Raw genomic sequence first — 18253 nt, forward strand, 5'->3', positions numbered from 1 at the left:
TCTGGCGTAAGGCAGGGGGTGCACTTGAAAACACAAATGTTCACATCAGCGTCCCATTCTGATCAGATTGCATTAGCTCTCCGTGTGAAGGGTCCTGTTTGTTTTTGCTTACAGCCTGTGAATTAATGAGTTTGTTTTCCTAGTTGGCTTTGCCTGGATGCTTACATGCAGACTGGTGTTAGTTGTTCTTAGGTGGAGGAGTGTAATCTGTCATCGAGTCAGGTGGAGATGGTCCGGACAGATGGAATGTAAACCGTCTCCCATCCTTTCATCTTTTGGGTCTTTTTCCTCTGGTCTGCATCAGTTTCTCCCACCCTCCTCATTTATTGTAGTCTTCTTCCCTAATGCCTTTGTCACATTCAGCTGAAGTGCTCCCAGTCCTCTGACCTGATTGAAAGTCCAGCAAAGAAAAAAAAACTTAACAAAGGAACGAGACTGGAGGGTTTAGTACCCAAGCCAATGAGCTTTTCTACCTTTTTTTTTTTTAACTAGAATGTATATATGTTTGCGCTAGGCAGTCAAGAATATTGTAGAGGTTTTTTTGTGTGTTTTAGTAATAGCTGACATGTGTTTAAATCTAAAATGCCTGTGCAAAATGCTAACGTACAGTCAAGGGAGCCTTTAGCCTGCAGGCTCAATAGGAAATATTTAAAGTTTACCGTACATGAACAATAGTCCAGATAGCTTAATAAAACTGGAAAAACGCAGGAATGGCAAGAAACAGACTTTAAATAAGGTTCTGATCCAAGTGAAAGTAGTGATCCTTTATTGATTTCAGCTGTACCATACACCTTAGTTAGAAAAAGATGTATCTAAAAAAGCATTTCAAAAGCTCTCTAAGCTTTTGGGTCAAAATCAAAGTGCTGCGTTGTTTTTTTAAGCCTTGTATGTGAGTTTTTGTCCAAGAATGATCCACTGGATCTTATTATGCATGTGTTTATGTGTTGCAATTACTTTTTTATAGTGGCAGTATTATACCAGTGATATTTAAATGGATCATATGAGGGCGAACAACTTCTACTTTCCATTCCTATCATGGAACATTTAAGTATGGAGGGTATGATTATTGTTCTTGTGCTAACAAAATGCTAAGAAACATCTAAGTGAGTATCAGGTATTTTACACATGCATAGACGAGGTCATTTAGAGGTTTAAATTTAAAGATGAACTTTGAACTGCTGCTGTTTCACAGTTCACAGCTTTCCTGCGGTGCACCAACTGGAGCGCATCGCCCCTCGTTTACCCACATCTGCAAACCTTTGAACACAGAAGGAGACAAATCCTACATTTACTGAGATCAGCTGCTGCATATGGGATGATGTTCATGCAAAGTTTTATTTGGATTGGCACACAGATTAATGAGGAGATAGGGTACAAACAGACACATAAATACGCTACCGTACAGTCATTATAGTAAGGAAAGAAGAAGAACATGTGAAAATGACTCAGTTCTGTTGAATGTATTACAGCCTCAAAGATTGCAGTCCCTAACTTGTGAATGATGCAGTGCAGGACTGTTCTTTTCACTCAGATATGCGTCTGCTTCTCTCTATCAGCCCATCAAAGCAGCTGCACCATCACTTGCTAGGCCAACAAACCATGTGCGTGATTTCCTCAGACACACAGCCTTCATAACTGCAGGATGTGGCAGACAGCAGAGTTTTAATTTAACAACTTAATGGAAGAAGCTGTAAAAGTCACCTTTGTATAGAATTCTGAAATCAGGATTCAGGCAAAAGTTCGGTACACAGCTGGAAAATTTCAAGGACTTTTCTTTGAGTTTCTCTTTTTACCTTGTTACTCTGAAACAGTGGTGTTTAGTGTCTTAATGAAAAGTTGAAATGGACAAGCTCATGTGTTACTGATCACGAGTGCTGAAAGTCAAAGTCAGCCTCTGTTTCTATTGTTGCTTAGATAAATTCAACCTGGTTTCTTCAACATTGAGTGAGTTCACTGTACTCAGTTGACTTCCAAAGTAACCAGAGCTCAATCCAGCTACATCTTTGGGATGTAGTGGCCAATAAATCGGAAGCAACTGTGTGACGCTATCCTATAATTATTCTGTAAAATCTCTCAGAAATGTTTCCAGCACTTTGTTAAATCTGTGTGAATGAAGAATTAACGCAGTTCTGAAGTCAACAGCAGGTACAACTGGGTATTAGCAAGGTGTACCTAATGAACTGCCCAGTAACTGTAAGCTGTAAACTGTTTCTAACCCTACAATTACCAAAAAAAGCACACAGCACATTAAACATCCTATCAAAACAGCATGTAACTGTTGTCCATGTTTGTTCAAATGGGTCAGAGTGGGCTGTTCATGTTATCCCACAGACAGCCTCCAGCAATCAAAAAGCAAATATTGTTTTAAAACATTGTTTTGGTATATGTAACCGAAAGCTAAGCTTTCACATTTGTTAGTCGTGATATAAGCTTATCAACTAAAACAAGGTACTTACAGCTTAAATCATAAGAGTGATCTAGAAGTTGCCTCAAAGATTTACACTTCTGACACCGTGAAATTATTTGCAAATGTGATTGGTTGAAGGGTGTGGATTAACTTGCACAAATGCATGTATGCAAAGCTGAGCTTTCAGAACATAGTGAACACATTGCCTGCACATGTCACTGTAGTTCAAAACTGTATGCAGTGTTTTGATAATATATAATTACTGTAAATCTAGTCATGGTGGAAATGTGTGTGTGTGTTTTAAACTCACAGGTGCTTTATATAAAATATAAAAGAGGCACAATAGTACTTTGTCCCGTTCAGGAATATCAGCCATAATTGTTTTTGAGGCTACAGAGACATAATGAGCGCTTTCCTGGCTGGTATGTAGACCTGCTGACAGAAGAAACACATTGCATGTTTCTAACACCACAGGCACGATATGAAGGGTGAAGAATGTCTGAGAGATAAATACAAAGCACTAATGTGTGAGTGTGCGTGTTTTATGTGTGTATGAAGTGTGTAATGTGCACGCGTGCGTAGCCTTCTCCTTGCTAAATACATAGACGTACTGCTTTTAATAGTAAACATCTGCTTGTACTGAACTACTAGAATATGTGTGCGTGTGCAGAGTTAACTGTGTGAGAGTGTCTCAATCAGAGAGCTAATGCATCTGATATCCACATTTGTGTCTCTCAAGGTGTCGCTTGTGTGGCCTCGTGTGACAAGCCTCAGACGGTGACAAGCCAAAATCACTGACAAGACGCAGATGGAGAAATTAGTGACGAGGGAAATAAGAATTGACAGTAAATGTGTGAGACACGTGTTGATATCAACGCAGAGCCAGGTTTGAGAGCGCAGATGCCAGGATGGAAAAATAGTGTATGCGTGAGAGAAATAGAAAGGATCAAGAAAAAAATGGCACAGTATAAGACAAGAAAGATAAAGACACCAGGAGGAGGAGGCTGTGTCTATGATGTGTATCTGTGTTGGTCCAACACATTCCTGACACTTAGTCAGAAACCCCTCATCACATTTCCAATGAACTTAGAACCTTAAAAAATGCATCATAATTTCAGTTAACAGTGTTCAAGTCCACCACAATTTTGCTGACAAGAACAAACAACCACCAAACATCCACGTTAACAGATATACAGAGTGACGAGTGACATAATCACGCAATTAAGCAATCTTGTTGCGGACTGATATTATGGCAGGTTTACTGTAGGCACCGAAACATCTTGGTAAAATTTTAGGGGAAAAAATGCTTTGGGTTAAAATATATCCCTTTATATAATTGACCAGACTTTAGTAGGCACATTTCTCCTGTTTGCAAGATGTGCTATACCTTTATCAACATAAGGAAGCACTTTTATTTCAGTGATTTGGTGCCAGACAGTGTTAATTAAGTGTTAATTTTGTCATTTTGTCATTTCACTGAATTTGCTTACAATAAGGAAAATATAAAGAACATCTGATAAGAAACAAGACAGCCTTATTCTGTCAAATGTTCAACCATCACTTTTCTGGGAGTCTCTGAAAGATGACGGCAATAATAAAGTTCTTTTAGGTTTACATAGCTGTAGCATATTTTAAGATATACTTGTGGCAGTTCTGCCTGTGGATAAGCACCTACTCATTATCCTTAGGAGATAAATATAACACCCCAGCATAGCCCTTAAAGTTCAAGGCTGTACTGATAAACCAGTGTTGGATTTAAATGGCTTAATGCTGGTGCAAAACATGTTCAGATAAACACTGCATTGATGCCCTAAAAGGTCAGTGCGCTCAGGCCTTACAAGGCTCGACTGTCTAAAGCTGAACTCTGAATTAACACATGCGCCCCCAGTAATCAGTGAGGTGAAAGATGAACTGAAGAGGGGGAATGCTCATGAAAGCAAAGAGACATCAATGAAATTTTAAGCTCAGAGACGGAAAAGGAGAGAGGTAATGAATGAAAGATCTGTGAATGTAGAGAGAAAACCAATGAGGGATTTTTGATAGAGAGGCTGTAAAAGAAAGCAAAAAAGGATGGTGAATTGGGGGGGGGGGCATTTTACAAGATGGAAATGCCAGAGGAGGGCAGATAAAAAGAGGTCATGGTAGTAGAGAGAGATAAATGGATGATAAAAGACGGAGAGGGGCTAGGAGAATGAAACGGAAAGGAAACGACAGGAGGTTGAAAGGGTTGAGAGAGAAAAATGAGAGCGGTGTAAGCATGACAGATAGAAGGATAAAGGGAAGACAGGAGCTAACCTGACGACTGAAAGACACTGGTCCCTTTGAGAAGCAAAGGTTGAGGGTTCAAGTCCCAACAATGTGGCTTTGACTATCTGTCATGTAGATTACTAAGTATGCCACTTACACAGAGGAGTTACAGGGTGTGTGTGTGTGCGCTGGTGAGTCTTGTGCATATAGTGGGAGTATCCTGTATCCCTGTCTTTTGTGAAACCCTTCTGGCTACCCACAATTGTTTGACTAACATGTTAAGAAGAGTTGATGTGTGTGTGTATGTGTGAGCGTGCACGTGTGCTACGAGGCTAGCCAAAACCAATCTCAGTGTCCTCAGAGTCGGCGGTTATGTTGTCTTGAGCGAGGGGGGGGGCTCAAGTCCTGACAAACTATTTATCTAGTCTTTCCACACTCTGCCACACCCGAAAGACACACAGCTGCCCCCCTCCATGCTTTTCACAATAGGTCTTCTCTACTCTGAATCTAGTTTGGGTCTTGTTTCCTGATAACTATCAGACTTAGGAGTAAGGAGGAAGTTTTCTGAAAGCTTTTTAGAAAGTCTCTTACATTTTTACGCTTGTTTGCCAAATTAGCACTTAGCATCATTGAGAGCTTCTTGAAGACAGCGTCAGTGGAGCTGCAGATCATGTAAACTAAACTAAAGTGAAAAGAAAAATGGTGAGATTATGACCAAAAAAGTGGCATAAAACATCCAAGTCCAGGCTCTCAAGGTAGGTTTGGAAAAGTAGTCAAAGGAAAATTAGAAGACATTGAAAATACACTACACCCTTCTTCAGGGTATTGAGACTCTTAAACTTGAAAAAATGCTAAAAATGATGCTTTCTGGCAATAAATCTAATGCGGTTGGAAAGCCTGTTTATTTTTTCCCTTAAATGGTGCCACATTTTAAAGGGATATTCAAATTTCGGGTCTAGCAGCAGAGTTGTATATGTGGGTTGCACCCATTATAAATTTGCCAAATCCTCATCTCCATTGCCAAAGTGGTGGACTGACTATAGGCCACAGACAGGCACACCCTTAACCCTACAACCTTTCTAATGACCACCAGTGGGCAGCACGTCTGGTTGCAAGAAATAGTCAGACTGTGTAGAAACCTATGAGAAAATGACCCTACATCTTAGGTGATCTATGACCTCATTAAACATTTTCTTAACTAGTTTATCATCAAAGGTGTTAGTTTTTTGTCTTTTGTAATGCAACAGGATGAAACTATGATGCCATTTCAGTTGTGGAGACTGATATTGGCACACACAGAGATGTGATGTGATTTGAACGTAAAACTATGCCTGTAAGAGTCATTCCAGTTGGTTTGTTACCATCACTTTAATAAAATGGGGATTTCACCAAGCTGCATGCATGAGCAAGCGAGAGTCTTTTGGGACCTGTAAACTGAACTGAAATCAGTGGTCACCCTAGGTAAAAAATAATGATAATTGTGTTATGGCCAACAAACAAATATAGGTTTAAAATGAAAGTCCACATATTTTACACGATCATCTGTACTGCTAGTCCACCCAAAGTTTTGAAAAGCTTTACACAAATCACACTGAAAACTTTGTACTCACTTGGACTAATGTTGAACTTGGCTTCCTCCAGCATGTCATCATCCGCCAAGAGCATGTTGGGCTGTGGTGCTGAAATGACAGATGCCTTGCCAGTGTTTTTCATACAAAGTCCTGCTGTTCCAGCTTGAGGAACAAACTTCATTCAGCCACTCTTTTTCTTGATCTGAGACAGATAAATGAATTTATCATTGCTTATGTATTCTTTCTCTGGAGACATAAAGGGAGTAGTAAGCATTTCAGATAAAAATGTGGTACAGCTGAGTCTTCCAACAGAAATGAAGCAAACAAAAAAGGACACAAAAACCCTTTCAGAGACAAAGAGGGTTCCTCTTGCCCACTCACGTCATTGTAGTGTGCTACTATTTAGTGTTTTGGCTCCGAGCCAAAGTGAAATGACAGATAAACAGGTCAGAGCCCTCTCTAATGCCGGGCGAGGGGCATTACAAGCCACACGTAGGGAGATGCTTCACCCCTGCCACCGAAACAAACAAACTCAAGCTTGTAGCAGTCAATTAGTTCCACAAGAGCTGCTGACAAGAAGAACACAGCACAAAGGACTCCACTGTGGACTGATGGATCTATTAAACAGCGACTGCAAACATACAAACATGGCCGTTAACTTATGCCAGAGGAAGGCTCTATGCGTGAATGCATCTTTGTGTTTGCTACTGTGACAGCCAAACGTGTATTGCAACCAGCTGTCCGATTTTAAGCGTTCTGTCTTTAATTGAATCCTGATTCATTTTGCTACAACAGAACAAATCAATCAGTTTTTTTTTTCACATTTCAAAACTGAATTTGAAATATTTTGTATGATTTAGAAATGATCTGCAGCGCAGCGACATCGTTCATCTTCATTAGCGCAGCAGCAGATTACAGCAGAGCTACTTCAGTAGTCCTGAAATCATTTAATCAGTGGATTTGATTTAGGAATGAGGAATTAAATGCATATTTGACTTCATTTTGTTGCATTTAGTTAAAGTGTGGGTGAGGCCTGCTGTAATCTGGTTGAATGTTGAAATGACATGACAGAATTTCACACAGATTTGGAGGCATCGAGGGAGCAATGACTGGGAGCAAAACCGTAAATTAAAAAGCTGAGTCTGAGGAGAAAAATCTAGAAAGATGCAGCATTGTTTTTTTCTCTCTCACACAGTTAAGTGCGTTGTAGGACTGATGAAGTGAAATTAAACAAGAGCCTGACAGGGGAAGACAGAAAGATTTCTGAAACAATGGGAGAAAGAGCGAGATTAAGAGAGGTTAGAAGCAAGGATGATGAAAACAATGGAGGAAAGCTGAGGCCAGGAGATAGGGAGTTTATGAGGGATCAGTTTGAATGAAAGACATAAAGAGTAAAGTGTGTGGTAAAATTGATTAATGGAGTTAGAGTGGATTAAAAACGGGAGGAGGAAGAAAAGATGAAAGAGGACAAAATAGAAAGCTGGATAAAAAGAAAGCATCTGGCTGTCAGAGAGGATGAAAGATAAGGAGAGAAAGAGAGGAGGTAGAGATGATGAAATAAGGGAAGAGGGGGGAGACCTGATGGGGATTGAGGGTGATGAGGTAACACCCTACGCTGTGTTTTGATTGGCCCAAGAGGGAAGATCGAATAACAGGAATACTGACAGGCATCCTGAGACGACTTAGGGAGAAGATGCTTTGACTACTTGTGTGTGCATACGTGTGTGTGTGTGTGTGTGTGTGTGTGTGTGTGTGTGTGCGTGTGTGTGTGTGTGTGTGTGTGTGTGTGTCAGAATTTTGTGACAGAAGGAAGATTCAGGAAGTAAGAAAATAAAGAAACTGAAAATCTCGCATAAGATTGTGCTCCCTTTCTGAAATTCATCTCAGTTTTTATTACATGTCATAAGGGACCGGCAGCATTAAAATGTGAGCTGTGAGGGTAAAATGACATCTGCAGTGAGGAGCAGTAACAGGTTGGCAGGAAATCCCAGGATTTATCCTGCCAGATAACTCATGACAGGATAAATCCTGGGGATATGTAATGTGGGAATTAATAGCTGCAAATTAATTCTTTCAAAATAACTGTATAACAAAACTGATAGATAGCACATGGGTGATATGTGCAAGCTGCATGAAAAAATTACATATTTTGTTAGATTTTTGTCCAGTTTCAGCAAACTGAGTAGAAAACCCCCCAAATAATTATCTTACAGGACAGATTTACATGAGTATAGAAAAGTGTTTTTTTGTGTGAGTATGTGACACAGGCTACAACCACAGCTGTTATTAAAAAATGTGTGAACTGAACTGTCCTAATTCTGTGCTGTGCTCAGTTTTGTTCTTGAGGATACATTTTTTTTTTTATAAATCATCTATAGAAACAGATAATCTGTAGACTGGATTCTAAAAGAGGTTGATTACCTCACTAAAAAAAAGAATAACTTTCAGCAAAGGTAGTAGGTCTGTGAACTGAGTAAACCTCACATTTAGTTTGGATGTTAACATGCATCCTTTCAAACAATGTGAAGATAGAGATTTGAAGCTTGTGTTTACCATTTTAATCTGTTTATTGTGTAAGTTTGCTAATAAGCTGTAGACAAATGCGTTATATTTTAGAAAGTGTTATAGACTGTATATAAAAGATGGACATCGCTGACCCACGAAAAGTGCGGCAAACGAAGAGATATATTCCTTCTAATGACCAGCAGAGGGCGACTTTTGGTTTTAGTCTTCTTTTTTCTGAATGCTTTGAGTAATTTTGCAGTTTAACTCGGTTCAGTTTTATTTATATAGTACCAAACCACAACAAAAGTTGCCTTAAGTTGCTTCATAAGTTTTTTCAGACAAATTTTTGAAAGAAATGTTCAGATTATCACTAAATGCGAGGCAATTTGAGCTGAAAGTGATAGAAAAGTGAAAGAAAAAGTGAGAGAAAAAGGAAAGGTAAAACTCTGTGGAACCATACCATAATGTAAACAAATCAACCCAGAGAAGAGTAAAGCCCGTGATGAAGCGTCAAATGCAATACGTAAGTAGTTAACAGTAAATGTAGCAGAATTACATTGTGCATTTTTTTTCTTTGCATATGCTGTCAAGAAGGAAATAAAAAAAGTGAGGACATAGGTCAGGAAGAGGTCCATAATTCTGAGGAATTTTCCAGCTCTCATAAAAATGAGGAAGAAAAATGTAAAGGATGAGAAGGAATCCGATATCCTTGAGAGGAGGATGAAGCCCAGGAGGAGTGGGTGAGGTGAGAGAAGGAGAAGCATTGTGAGATGACTTTTTGTGCACGCAGCGGATTCCAGAGATATTTGGCACTCTGCAATAATATACAGCCGAGATCTAATGATACCCTGGGAAGTCTGTCAGCAGTGTAATGAGTCTAATACGTCTCTGTTTGTGGGTGTGCGTGTGCGTTTTTGGTATCAGAGCTCATGAAAATAAAACATCAAAGAGCAATATTTAGAGAAAGCGTCTGACAGTAAGTTTTGTCAGCTCAGATGTGCACAGATGTGGTTTGAACAAGGATAGTTTGACCTTATTGGTTCATTATGGTATGCATGTGTGTCTTACTAGCACGTATTTCGTAGCTCAGGGGGTCTAATAGGCATCAGATGTGTTCTTTTCTCCTACTGAGCCAACAATAACACTGATATTATCAGACATGTATGCATGTTATATATATATATATATATATATATATATATATATATATATATATATATATATATATATATATATATATATATATATATATATATATATATATATATATATATATATATATATATATATATATATATATATGTGTGTGTGTGTATATATATGTGCATGTCTGTGTGTGTTCAGTATGCAGTAACATAGCTTGTACCTATACTTTGTTTGTGCCCAATTTGTATATTAGAGAGATGTTAACATGAGATTAGGCTTTTCTTCACTTTGTTAATTTGAACCCACTTTTTCTTTTGTTTCCGATAGTCCATTAATAAAATTCGCAGTTCAAACCAGCATTTATTCTTTATCACTAAATGGAGCCACGAAAATGACAGCAGCAGACTGGCGGACAATGCAGACAGAAGTGTGTGCTGCTGGCAATAAAACACTAACTCTTAGGTTTACCATTGAGATTTTGTGTTAATGAAGCTTCATCACTTTTTTCCTCCTAAATATTGCGACGTTGCATAGACACTCTTCAAATATGGTGTGTGATAATGGGCTGTACAGTTACTCATTAAAAAAAACAAGGCGTATTTGCTGCACATGAAAGCTTCTTTTCATTGTTATTCACTTGTTTGGTGATATTTTACATTTTCAAGCAAACTTTGTGGCACCAGACATCAGTGGCCCACACGGTAACATACAGTACAAAAATCTCAAGCCATCACTCAAGATCACAGCTCACTCATTTTCAGTCTCATCATTGTACTTGCCTATTTTCAGAGAAACATTTTTTGGTTTGTAAAGACACTTAGCACTGACCTATGAATTATTAAAGCATTCAACCCAAGGGATGTACCCTCCATATTGTGTGTTTTGTCGGCACATAAGAGACAAGTTTGCAAAGAACAAATTTTAAATTGTATCTTTAGACACTTTGTTTTTACTAGTCTGCCACATCACTATCAAAAATTCTGTTCCTTTTTCATCATTAAAATTGATGAAACATGACAAAGATAACAGAGTTTGACAGGCGTAAAACAGTATTTTCGCTGATTCCCAAAGATTTCATGGCTCTTTTGGCATATCGCAATGCGGTTTCCTTAAACAAAGGGGACAAAAGAAGACCTAAAAATTCATATATAGCAGAAGAGCAGTATGTGAAAGTGACATCTCAAGACTTTTGTACAATACTGGATGTACTCCCAATCCAAAATAACTGAATTTTAGTGTCTTTTTTTAACCTTTAAAAAAAAAAGAAGCTTAATAGTGTGTCATTAATCTCCACAACTTTTTTAACTTCTTGGTTTCATTCATTTCATTTGATTGTCCAGGTCCAGTTACTTTTTATGTTTCAGCCTTTCAACCTCAGTCTGACCGCAAAATCCGACCACTGCTCTGAGGGAGTCTGCAAGTTGGCAGCATTATTAGCGGTCTAGTCATAGTCCATCCATCTATTCTCCAGAATGTATTGGACATGAAGTAGGATCCAATGTGGACACACAACTTTCACTTCTACATGTAATTTAGAGTCCCCAGATAGCCAAACCTGCATGCCTTTGGACAGTCAGAAGTAACTGGACACCAGAGAGACACCCACGCAGGTAATGCAAACTCCACACGGAGAGGCCATACTGCTTAACATGATGGAAAAAACATTTGCAGATAAGTTTTCTCAGCAGAACATGTGATACCTCCTAGTTAAGAACCAAATTAAAATCTATTCAGGCAGTGGTGGTGCCCTCAATTTTACCTCACTTCTCCTCTTTTTCATGCTCTTTCCATCACTGCACAGGCTCCCGGATCAAAGAATAATATGCAAAACAGGAGCAGTGAATGAGATTGCAAAGTCCACACGTCTGACGTTTAGATTTGACAAACACCAGGGCATGCCTTAACCCGATTGTGCAGAAGAGAGAAATGTAAACAAGTCAATAATAAATTATTGCAAACACATCTTTGCAGCGGGTGAGACTGCGTGAGGGTTGACACAGTGAAACCAGATGCTCATTCGCGTGTCGCTTTGCTTTGGCACATCTGCTGTTTGTCAGTGCAGCACTGGCTGACTGCTTTTAGGGAAATAATGCACATTGAAGACAGATGTTTCACTATGGATGCTGTCATGAATTTGTGGATGTACATATAGACTGTGCAAAAAGATGGATAAAAAGAAGAGAGACAAGGAATAAAGATCAAGTAGCAAAAGGGACAGGAAGACAGAAAGAAACAAGAGATGAAACTTAAGACTCTATTATTCAAAAATGACTTCAAGCAAGGACGTTAAAGATGGATAGACCGAAGAGACGGAGTATGGTGGAGACTCAGAAGAGGTTAAACAGATAGAAGAGAGGTGAAGCTGGATAAAGAGCAGGGACGAGAGCGGGGGGAGAGGTTGGTGAGAGGTGAGACACTGGCGTGATTTCCACACTGAGGTGATGAGCTGCTAGAGTGATAACAAGCTACAGATGGAAGCTGTCAGCTCACCTTTCCTCTCTGTTTGGGTGTGCTTGCTGGTGTCTCTGTGTATGTGCGCTCTGGTATTTATGTCGCTGCATTTTTGCTTTGGTTTGAGGAAGATTTGTGTATACAATCGAGCAATTTATGAGAAACAACGGGAGAGAGAAAGGCTGCTCCCAGCCTGAGTGGGTTTGTGTGCATGTAGGTGGAAACAGAATGAATCCAATTGTGCTGTGGAAAGCAAATGGCTCAGAACTGCACACACTTCATATTGAGAAAGAAGAAAAAAGAAGAGTTTGGAGTTAATGACGCAAAACATGTCAGACTTTTGAGACAACACAAGACTGATAAATGCTATTCTCTGTCTATAAGACACATTAATGTTGTCAGCAGCTAGGCTATAAATTAATTCTGCCCCTGATTAGAAAATACACAATTTTATAAGATAAAGCCTTATATAAATTCTTTAATTATAAAGTTCAGTTCAAGTGCAGCAGCCACGTGGCTCTGGGGTTATGCTTGTTAAGAAGCCTAACAGCTTCATCTCTAAGTTGAAGCTGTCCCTGGAAATGCTTGGTTTGTGAAAATAAGCAAAGCAACAGTGCAGAGGATCTCTGTGCAGCAGATGTAAAAGTTGCAGCGGGTGGAAGAGACTGCTGAGCTTCAGCTACTGTCGGTTATCTTTCCTTCTGTCTCTCCAACATATTTTTTTCAGCCCTGCCAGTTTCAAGGAATCAATCAGTCGTGCTGCTCTCTTTGTCTGTCTGCCTTCTAATCATTTTCAGACTCTTACACGATGCTGAACTCTTCAATGTCTGCATTCCTTCTCTTACCAGTTATTTCTTTCTTTCTCTAACTTTGTCTAACTTCTTCTCTCCCTACCTTATATTGCTATTGCTTGGGAATTTTCTCATTAATCTTCCTGCAAAACTGTTTCCTCCCTCTTTGCAGTCACATTTAAACATGCATAGATGTTTAAATGTAAGGAGGCCACAGAGGAGGACAGTGTTTCACCAAAGTTTGGCTGCAGCAAAGACACAGGATGAAATGAATGTCAATATCAGTGGAAACCTCTTTGGAAGGCCTTTATGTGTGAGTGTGAGCTAAAACAAATAAATGATGGATAAGTGATGAAATAATACCTGAGAAAGTAAAGCATACTTGCAGCACTGCTGAAAACTGTTCATGCTTATGTATGTGAAAAATGCTGATTTCTTATAAAAACAGCTCCATTGTGTGTACATGGCCCCAGTGATGGACAAGGTATCACCGGTACAGAGGACCCTCCTGCTTCACTCAGTCAGTACTCACGCTGAGTGGCGAGTGACTCGGGCTCCCCCTCTCACTCTCTGTGTTTGTGCATGCTAGTCAGTGTGTATTGTGCTGAGTGAAAATGAGGAGAGAAATAACCGACGTGACAGATGAGTGATGAGAGACAAACGAAAAGTCGATTCAGCCCGAGCTGACTCCTCCGCTGAGAGTCTGACATACCAGCGACGTGTTCACACACACACACATACCCACACACACATTTCTCTCCTCATTTTGATACCTAGACAGAAAGAAAGTAAGGTGGCAGGCGATAAAGATGAACAGAAACAGAAAGAAAAACTGGGAAAAAATAAGACGTGTTTGGGTGAGAGAGTAGAAAATGTCAAAGTTGTCAGAGACTTCCAGGCAGTTGGGTTTTATGTTTGGTTTCTGTGGTGTATACGTGCATCAATATGCAGTGTGTGTGTGTGTAAAGAGAAGACACCCTGTGTCTAGCTGAACTCGAGTTCACCTCAGTCTGCACCTAGCCTGCAGAGTTATTGCAAGAACCTCTTTGAAGCTGCTGCCAGATCACACCATATTCGTTACCCTGGTACTTTTACTTTTAGTATCATGAATTTCTGCAGTACTGCATCATGTTAATATTTAACATTTCCTCTTATTGTTTTAGTGCCGTGTTTTAACTACAAGAATGTTTGACACACATGCAATTACAAAAAATGGCGAGGTTACATCAAGATTTTATTTCAGTGAAGTAATTTGATTTCAGTGAAATGAATTGACACAAAAGTTTTGAATCCCATACAAAATGCAGCAAATGTAATGCAAAACGTGCATTCTTTCAGAATGCACAATAGCAGGGCTGTGACAATAGCACATCCAAAAATATTACGGCCTTTATTCTGTTTTTTAGTCTGCACTCCTCCATGTTTTCTGTTGTCACTAATGCTTTGCTCTCTTTGCAGACCTGCTGTCCACCAACAGGTCATCCATCTTCAGCGGTCACCATGGCCACCTCTCTGTTACCGCCGTCTTCCTGGATGAATACCGTGACCGTTTATTCCTGGGCGGGAAAGACGTCCTGTACTCTCTCACGCTGGGACCTGTTAGCAGTGAATCGAAAGAGGTAAAAATGATGTGTTTTATATATTTTTTCTGAGTATGCAGAGGTCTGCTTCGATGATTGATGCACAGTAAAAGTTTTTTTACTGCACAGTCTACATTTGTCGTTTTATTTTGATTTAGGTTGTGGACACTGTGCTTCAAGTGGTTTCACCCTGTAGAGAGATGATTTATGACTTGAAGAGACAGATGCAGGATTTAACATTTTATCAGAATTCCTTCTTTGTAGAACATCTGTTTAAGTGTTCTGTTACAAATCAGCTACAAATATGGCAACAGCCATTTCATTTAATATTACTGGTATTGCATCAAACTGAAAAGTCTTTCTCCCATCACCCACAACTCCATGAGCCTGGTTCCACTGGAGGGTTCTTCCTGTTAAAAGGGGGTTCTTTCTTCCCACTCTTGCCAAAGTGCTTGCTTATAAGGATTCATATGATTGTTGGGGTTTTCTCTGTTTTTTTTTTTACTTTTACATTACTTTTTGCACTTCTTGTGTTATAAACAGGTTACCTCTAAACTACACTTCATTTCTACCCTTCCCAGTAAAGGAACACCTGTAATAATGCAGCTACCCATAAATCAAACATTGTATTTCTGTCTGCTTTGCTTTTAATTTCAGCACCGGTTTGTCATTAAGGTTTGTTAAACACTGTAACTGCAGAGAGACTTGAAAGGTAAATTATAAACCAGGATCCAGATGAGGAGCAGAGTGCTGCACCTCACTGCAGGTTTATCACAGACTGAGAGTCTAGCCAAGATAGAAAGAAGAGATGTTCTATTGCCTTTATCATAATTAAAATTTGAAAATTTCTCTCTTTTATATTAAAAGAAAGTATCTAATTCACAGTCTAGATTAAGTTAAGAACAATCATTGATTAGTTTAAGTCAAAAAGACTGAATATGTTAAAGATTATTGAAAAAAACTGCATTTCATACTAGAGTGTAATCTAGGTTTTATTAGTATTTATGCTCTGGAACAGTAAATCCATATGGGGTTCTCTGTGGTTTGTGAACTTGCAGAGTTATTATACCTTTCAGCTGCATCCTATAAGGTTTCAGAGAGTTTTTGTTAGAAGAATTTGTCATCGGGGAAATGAGTGAATTTAGGTTCAAACAGGATATAATTTCATCTAACTGTGTTACTTTAGAGCAAAAATGTACAGCAAATTTGCATCAATATTTAATTTTCCAGTAGGATGCCCAGTGTACTCTGTGTTCCATTAAACTGGTTTCTAGTACATAGTGAACAAAAATAACTGTTTTAAACCAAAGTCCCAGGTGTGCTACAGCACTTAGCTAAGAACAGCGGTGCTTGTACATGGGTCAGAGAGACTGATGACATAAAGTGAATGGGTGAATGGGGAATTTAAGAACGCAGGAAGCCAGATGTCGCTCACCGTATCTACCTCTTAATTTTCCATCCCTCTCTCGCATTCTCTCACAGCTCTCTGTCTTGGCTCGTGATCACACACGGTGTTTGCCGACAAAGTGCGCTGTGAGCGGTGTGAGGTTTAACAACCATGTATCTAAAGGAGTCAGCCATTGTGAGTTCAGTAAAAGAAATTTTTACAAGATTAAAGACATCTGCCAAATCGTCCACAAACCAGCACTTGAAGAAAGAAATTTTGTTTAACTTCAACTTTAGTTTCTCCTCACATGAGGGAGCATCACTGAGAGAAAGTATGCCTAACTTGTGAAGCACAGCATGTCCCGCAGCTTATCCCTTTTTACAACATGATTTTACATCATGCTGTAAAATCACATCCTTCTTAGTTTAGCTAGTTCGTTTAATATGCACCCCTTTCTCATTTAACCTGCCAAATGTTTCCCTCAGCATGCATGAGTGTGCAAAGATCTTCCCAAATATGGTAAAAAAAATCCAAAAGTTACAATTAAAAGTTTGGTCTGAATAATGATCTTACAAATTTTACTAAAATGTGATAAGAACTCAGTCAACTGCTCCAACAACGAGATTCACAGAGAGCTATTAGCTGAAACTTGCCATCTTTCAGCACAGTGTACAGTATTTTCTTAAATCTAAAGAATCCTGGACAAGTGGAGGACCAAAGAAGAAGTTGCAGGCCCAAAAAAGATCTACAGCAGATGAACGGTATGAAAGTCACGTCCTTAACAAAAAGGAAAAAAATACCTCCAAGGACCTGAAACAGAATATGGGAGCTATGTCTGGCCCATCTGGTGGTCCATCTACTGTTTACTTAAGCCTCATCAGACATGGTCTCAGTGGAAGGGTGGCTGTCAAGAAGCCATTCTTAAGGAAGGGAAACTGGGAGAAAAGGCTGAGGTATGCCAAATTACACAACAAGTGGAGTGAAAATCAGTGCCAACGGGTCTTATAGAGCGATGAATCCAAATTTGAACGTTTTCGCTCGAGTTGTCCTCAGTCGGAGGTCAGGAGAGAGGTACAACAGTAAGTGTCTATAACCATCTGTAAAACATACTGAAGGCTCTGGCATGGTTTGGAGCTCCATTTCAGCCGGTGATTTTGGAGATCTTATCAAAACTGATGGAAATATGAAAACAGAAAAGTGGCATCAGAGTTTGATCCACCATGCAAAACCATTTGGGAACACATTGCCAATGCAGTAAAAGCATACCTGGATAGAAAAACACACAGTGGAACACGACCAGTTATTGGCCTCCCCAGAGCCCAGACCTCAACATTGTTGAAGCAGTGTGGGATCATCTTGACAAAGAACAGAACAAAAAGCAGAAACATCCAAAGAAGAGCTTTGAAACTATTCATGAAGACTACCTAAAGAAATTACAAGGAAGACTTTTTCATAGTACTGCATATTGTAGCTTTTCAACTTAATCTTTGCCCATAAAAGTCTACAGTATATATTTGTTATATAATCCCAGGTTGGTGCCCTCTATAAATCTGACCAGCAGTGCAGTAATGCAGGGTGATTTAATTCTAAACTCAAGGCTTTAGTCGAATAAAAATCAGATGGCATTAACTCGGTCCATGTTGCATGTGTCAGCCCAGAACTGGCTCCACTACGGTCTGAATCACATCGGGAAAGTGGAAAAATTTCCTTAATGATAATTACCAAGGGAAAACTAAAACAAATAATGATTTAGTACATCTAAATGTTTCATGTGATCGAATAAATATTCCACTTGCTCCATGCGAAAAGATAAACACGTTTGATTGGTATTTGATATCCCGTCTTTGAAAAATGTATATGAAATCTTCACTCTTGCTTTTCTGGCTTGAAAATGTGGCTGGCTGTCAAAAACATTGTTTTTCAGCAAGTTTAGACAACTGGTTTACTTTGCAGAGTTTTTGGTTACACACTAGAGTGTATATTGTGTGCTTCCTTGGAGATTCTGGAGATGGCATCTAGCCCAGCTTATTTAGCGTAAGAGTGATCTCTTTGGCCCGAAAGAAGCACAGCGTAAAACGTGATGTGTTGATAAAAGTGGTGGTTGTGTTGACATTTAAATCAGTATTTAAATCTTCTCAGAGGGAAGATTTAAATACTGAGCAGGTTTT

General features: G+C 39.2%; 1 protein-coding gene across 2 annotated transcripts in view; it reads left to right on the forward strand.

Moving 5' to 3' along the window:
• sema3bl (sema domain, immunoglobulin domain (Ig), short basic domain, secreted, (semaphorin) 3bl) overlaps positions 1-18253 on the forward strand; it is a 60122-nt gene that overhangs the window by 2829 nt on the left and 39040 nt on the right. For both annotated transcript variants that reach the window (XM_039604478.1, XM_039604479.1), the window contains exon 2: positions 14577-14737. In XM_039604478.1, the coding sequence (XP_039460412.1) occupies positions 14577-14737 (161 nt within the window). The remainder of the gene's footprint in view (positions 1-14576; positions 14738-18253) is intronic.

The sequence above is a fragment of the Oreochromis aureus genome, linkage group 20, assembly GCF_013358895.1.
Source record: "Oreochromis aureus strain Israel breed Guangdong linkage group 20, ZZ_aureus, whole genome shotgun sequence".
In the NCBI taxonomy this organism is placed as follows: domain Eukaryota; kingdom Metazoa; phylum Chordata; class Actinopteri; order Cichliformes; family Cichlidae; genus Oreochromis; species Oreochromis aureus.